Source organism: Betta splendens, chromosome 12 (genome assembly GCF_900634795.4).
Source record: "Betta splendens chromosome 12, fBetSpl5.4, whole genome shotgun sequence".
Taxonomy (NCBI): Eukaryota; Metazoa; Chordata; class Actinopteri; order Anabantiformes; family Osphronemidae; genus Betta; species Betta splendens.
Genome location: NC_040892.2, coordinates 4,236,723 through 4,242,500, shown reverse-complemented (window position 1 = coordinate 4,242,500; position 5,778 = coordinate 4,236,723). Strand labels below are relative to the sequence as shown.

Genomic DNA, 5,778 nt, shown 5'->3' with positions numbered 1-5,778 from the left:
TGAAAGCTTTCTGGCAACATGCATCCACCCTGCAGAAAAGTGGTGCTATTAATTTGGCGGCGGTTTAACAAAGACACAAATGCTGAAGCGTGGAAAGAAGTGTAAGTAATGTATCAATGCTCGGAGGCAAGGTCATAAAGCTGCCTGAACTTCTCAGGGGAGCCTCACATACACTATATTCATCCACTGAGCGCTTTCAGACGTGCGGAAACCTTTTCAAAACGTGTGCAGAATTATTAATGTGGTTTTAAACGATGGGGATCGATCATATAACAAATCGGAGACATTTTACTGTAACACAGTAAAAAATAAAATATATACATTAAAATGTTCCTTTGAATATCTATAGTCCAAAAGAGAAAGTTGATGTTTTTTTTTTTCCTTTCCTCAAAGCTATTAGTGCTTTGGTTTTCACTCATCACACTGTCATTTCCACAGCCTTTGAGATGCAAAGTGGGATGAGACTGTGCTCAGCATCAGCAGCATTCACAGTGGAGGGAGGTAGAAGAGGTCTGAGCCTTACCTGTATCTCTCTGGCGTGGTAGATGATGATCAGCCCCAGGAGAATGATTGTAGAAAGGCTTATCAGGCATTTTAGAGCTAATGAATACAAGGACTCCTGGAAGAGAGCGACAACACTAAAGCCAAACAAAACACGTGTGTGACATGGTCTGAGCTCACATAAAGTTTACTGGCATTTACTGGGGACTCCCTCCGTGGCTGGACACGGGAGACGTAACTCAACACTTTACAGAAAGCCCAGACCAAAGTTGTTGCATTCAAAACACTGGCTCCGTCCGTCACATGTGACTGCATTAGCTCCGGGTTAATACGCACCTTTCCATAGGCTCCCCACGAGAGCTCAGTCTCTATAACCATAACAACGATCCCAAACATCCCAAAGATCAGCGCGTAGTCGCTGAGCCGCTTCCTTTTCTCGAACAGGGCCCTCCGGTGCCCCAGCTTCTCCCCAATGTTCTGGTTTTTCTTTTTCCCCGATTTGCCGCCGCCGCCGCCGCCGCCGCCGCCGTCTCCCGATGCGTACGGCATCAGGGTGGTGGAATTGTTCTCCTGCTTGGATACGAGGGCGTCCGACGCGTCTGCGGCTGAGATGGGCTGCAAAGGCTGCGACTCGGAATCGAACTCGTGCACGTTCCTGCGGGACGAGCTCAAGTTGCTCAGCGGCCGCATTACGCCGCCGTTGTATCTGCAGCTGCTCATGGCTATTTCATTGTAGGAGTTGCTGTCTTTGCGGCTGCTGCCCAGGCTGCCCCGCTGCCGACCGCGGCAATGCTGCTGCTGCTGCTGCTGCTGCTGCTGCTGATGGTGAGGATGATGATGTCTGGATGAACTACCATGACTAGAGGGTGTGAACTCACAGACGCTGTACTGGCAGCCCTGCCTCGAAGACGCCTCCGACGGTGTCCTTAAAGTTCCCACAGTGGTCGGCGACGTCCCGCGGAAGACGAGGCTTTTCCGCGCATCACAGGTGCAGCTATTGCAGGTGCAGCGCTGGTCGTGCTGCTTGCCGAGCCGATCCTCCCGACCGCAGTAGTGCTGGTACTTGCAGGGCTGGAGCTGCTGCTGCTGCTCTGGAAAGAAATCGTTGTGCAGCTGCAATGGGGTTTCCATGTCAGTGCTGCTGTTTAAAGCAGCAGTCGGGCACCGCGGAGCACCCGACGAAGGGCGTTGTGGTTCTCACGGCAGGACGGAGCCTCCGCATGAATAGACCCATTTCGGCTCCGGTAGACTGTGGGAAGAGACTCCGACTGGGAGAGGGGACCAAAACAACCGGATCGACGTCATGAAAAGGTTGCAACCATGAGCTGCGAAGCCCAGCCTCGATTCATCAGGATCAGAAGAAAGTACAGATTTATTGCTGTTTTACGTTCCGACCCCCTCCCGCACTTTATACATTCACAAACAGCCGAGTTTTCACTTTTATGGAGCCAAAAAGTAAAAACAACACAGATGTTTGTTTGTGATTGTTGTTAGATGTCATCTCATCAATACACACGGGTGCTATTATGTCCTCGTGCCCACATCACCACCAGCCCTATTCATAAATTCTTGACCGACATCTCCCTTTACTGACTTATTAGGGAAACACACGTAGCTCGCTGCCACGGCTGATTTACAAGGTGCTGATTCCATTCAGCGTATTGGTCGATAGCCATGTGACCGTGCAGGCCTGTAACACCTATATGACCGTTGCCTGCGTGTGCAGCCTCAGATTGATGTGGCCGCTGGTGGCTGCGTTATTAATGGAGTAGAAGAGTTATATCACCCGGAGGAAATACAGCCAACTACCCGAGATTGAGCAGCTGTGGAGGCATAAACCAAAGGCTGAAACCCAATCATCCACACGTCCCGGAGTTGCAGCAGCAACAAATTTAGTCTTATGGCTGTTAGGGTGTATTGGAGTTATACTATTGTATTTGTAGGGGGGTTAGTCAGAACTGCTCGCTTTGCTCACGCAGCTTTCTTTATTTCAGCCACACTGAAGTCGTAAAGTTGTCTTTAAATGGAAATGATCGGAACCAGCAACAATAAAGAATGAAAATACGGATGTGAAGTCCGACTAAGCGAGTTTAAATGTTTTTAAATGTGTCCTTTTTCAGCAGGAACAACACAAATGTTGCTGCCGCCGGTGCTGTCACGATCTAACTTTCAGCACCGTGGACAGCTCCACTCATTGATCGCTACCAGCCTTTTATTATTACAATAATCCTGCACAGGATCGCAATGCGCACTTACCGCTGATTGGCTGGAGCCGCTCCCCCACATGACACCTCCCGCCTCCTGGAGGCGGGGGCACCTTCTGCCTCGGCGCGTGTGTCCGCGCGTCGAGGGGCGCGTGAATGAAGAGAGTCCTGATGAAGTCGAGGCACATATGAAAGGCGTCCTAACTTCTGTCGGGCCATGAGCCGTGTGCTTGTGCTGCAGGACGCAGCTCTGGAGATTTAAACTGAATAATGAACGCTTTATTATCTGTGTTGGCATCACACTTGTAACTTAAACTGAATGAAATCTCCCAAATATTTAACTTAAATGCTTACAGGTAAAAATACATCGCCACATTCACAGGTCCATCTTCTACATACGACAATATATTATGAAATCATGTGAACCCAAAGGACCAGGGTGAGCTGGGATATAACATGATTGGACACTATCATAGTGCACTGAAATGACTCATGCACATCATTCTCTCATGTTGTGTACAACTGCGTACTGCTCCCCCAAGTGGTCAAAATGCCCGTGGAGCCTCAGATGCCAGCGCGAAGCTAAGGTGAAAACAGGTTGGTACAACACATGTGCAACCTGCAGAATTATAGAACACATGCAGATTTGAGTGTCATGTGATCACATGTTTCAAACCATGGATGCGTCACTCACAGTCTGGTCTCTAATAATGTTGTGTCCCTGGGGTTCTATTTGTTCGACACTGAAACCCACCACAGCCCAGATGAGGAGCGAAAGGACTTAAAAAGAAGCAGCCAGTGATCGTCGCTGGCTTCTGTTGCTTTTCGCGCGTTCTGTAACAAATCCCACACATCAATTAGATTAAATGGAGCGACGCTTCGAGCTGGAGAATTGGGAGCACGCGGCTCTTTTCTGCCTCGTACAGCTCCTTCTGATGCGCGTTGAAAGGGAAAGTCTCGGCCTCAGCAGCGCTTCACTCCCCGGCGCCGTGCGTTTACCTATTGGACTGCATTTTGATCACGCTGACAGGCGGGTAGCGAAACGTGGAGCCGAGCGAGCAGCTCTCAGATGCTCAGAAGCCGTTTCCCAGGTTTCCGGGGCTGATGGTGCCGGTCCATTAAAGAACATCAAGATCACAACAGACATCAAAAGCTGCTTCCTTAAAAGCTGGGAGGTATTTTAAACCTGTTATGTGTCTGTGATGGAGTACGGTTTGCTCCAGAGCAGGCCTGCATCCACACAGCCCTGAAACTTATCAATAAGTCTTTACACCAGCGTCAATGTGACAAATTACTGTGCGTTTATTACCAGAACAAACATCGCTGTTTGAAGAGCATTGATCACGAACCAGCGCGATGATTAAGCGGAGAAACTGTGTTTGTTGCGTTTGCGGCCACGCGCGCAGGTTTCATTCGGCTTCAGAACTGAGCCTCAGCCGATGTGAGACGAGCAGAGCAAAACAATGACGGATCTGAACGGCGCTTAAAGCTGAGCTCCAGCGAAGACCGAGAACGAGGGGTTTCATCTCATTCAAGGTGCATCAGCAGCACAGACATGCATTTATCCCGCTCAGCGTTTCCTCTCCTCTTTATGAAGCACGTGTTTTCTGTCTGGCTCTCGGGGGAGAGAATGTAAAACAACACTAAATTCAGCGATGAAGTTCGTGCAAAAAATTATAAAAACAAATAAAAATTTTGGAATTTACTCACCCATTTCTGAGCCTCGCCTCACACAAAACAGTTTTATCTACACAGTAAAGCAGAGGAGCCCCCGTCTGATTCCCAATCAGGGTGTAAAGTGTTTACTGAAGCCAATAAATAACAGACAGCACACTTATAAGAAGGAGACTTCCAAACGATGCCCTCTGAAGTGAGGAGCAATTCATAAATTGCATTTTACCCTTCCTCACGTTTGACCAAACTTCCAAAGTCACCCGCCTTCATTGTGCTGGGAATTAATTGAACATGATTTATTTAGCTGTGACTCACGCGGGCGCTGAACGCCTGATCGGAGTGAGAAACTTGCCCTCCAGCAGCATTCCGCACCTGCTCCTGCATTCTGCACCACTCCACTGCCCCCTGACACCTGAGTCCAGGAAGCTGTCAGACGCCGAGCCGCTGACGGACGGGCCATTTGTATGAGCTGGAGATTTGCTGGGCATCTGGCGCGCTCGGGGCCATGATGGCACAATGTAACGTGGTTTGCCTGTCAGTCTGTGTTACTTCACACGCGTGTGTGAGTCTCAGGGCGAAGATGCAGGTGAGCGGTGCGCTTTCTGATTGGAGCGAAGTTGTCTGGAAGCTGCAAGAAGATATTTCAGTTTTTAGTGTTAACATCAGTACAACACAACACACCTGGTTGGTGTTTGGTCTTGTGTCTCTTTGTTTTCTGCCAGTGGAGATTAGAGAATTGATGCATCACAACTGGCACTTTGAGGACAGCTTTGACAAGCTCTCCATGTTTTAGCCTTGTGTTGTGTGCGTCCTACAGAGATAATAAAAAAAAAGACAAGTTTGAATTATTTTAGGTGAGTGCAAACTAAACTAGCTTAGCTCTGAGCATCGCTGCAGCAGGTCTCTGACTCCAGCAGCGTCCCTCGTGCCCTCTGACCTCCCATCACATCCACACATGCTCAGATGACAGAGCGCCGCTTGCTCCTGCAGCTGATTGCGGTTTTGCTGCATTAGGACCTCCGCCGCTGGAGCCGACGTGCGACTCGGAGACGTCTTGTGCGGGTTCACACGGTTCCTCTCGTAGGAAGGATGACGGAAGGAGGAGCTGAGAGAGGTGAAGCCACCGGGCAGCAGCGTCTGACAAGTTAAAGGCCAGATGAACAAGTCGGAAAGAAGCAGGCGTAAAATGTAATAGACGAGAAATGAGCTGTCAGAAAAAGACGGCAGGACACACGGGGGAAGAATAAGCGGATGAGAAGAGCAGTGGAAATGACAGAAAAGGAATAAGTGAATGAACATTACTGTTATAAACAAACAAAAATGTCTCATTCACACAAAAAGTGCATCCAAACATTAAATATCCCACAGATTTAGAAGAAGTTGGTTCTAAGCAGTTTAT

At 49.0% G+C, this 5,778-nt stretch overlaps 1 protein-coding gene across 3 annotated transcripts in view; it reads right to left on the bottom strand.

Annotated features, from left to right (window-relative positions):
* Positions 1 to 1,821, bottom strand: part of kcnn2 (potassium calcium-activated channel subfamily N member 2) — a 16,940-nt gene extending 15,119 nt beyond the window's left edge. Inside the window, exons 1-2 of one of the 3 annotated variants that reach the window (XM_055513440.1) lie at positions 838 to 1,821; positions 524 to 616 (exon numbers count right to left, since the gene is read on the bottom strand). In XM_055513440.1, the coding sequence (XP_055369415.1) occupies positions 524 to 616; positions 838 to 1,632 (888 nt within the window). In that variant the 5' untranslated portion in view covers positions 1,633 to 1,821. Of the gene's footprint in view, positions 1 to 523; positions 620 to 837 lie in introns of all 3 variants that reach the window. The other 2 variants (XM_029168960.3, XM_029168958.3) reach the window with 2 other exon arrangements.
* Positions 1,822 to 5,778: the final 3,957 nt, after the last annotated feature.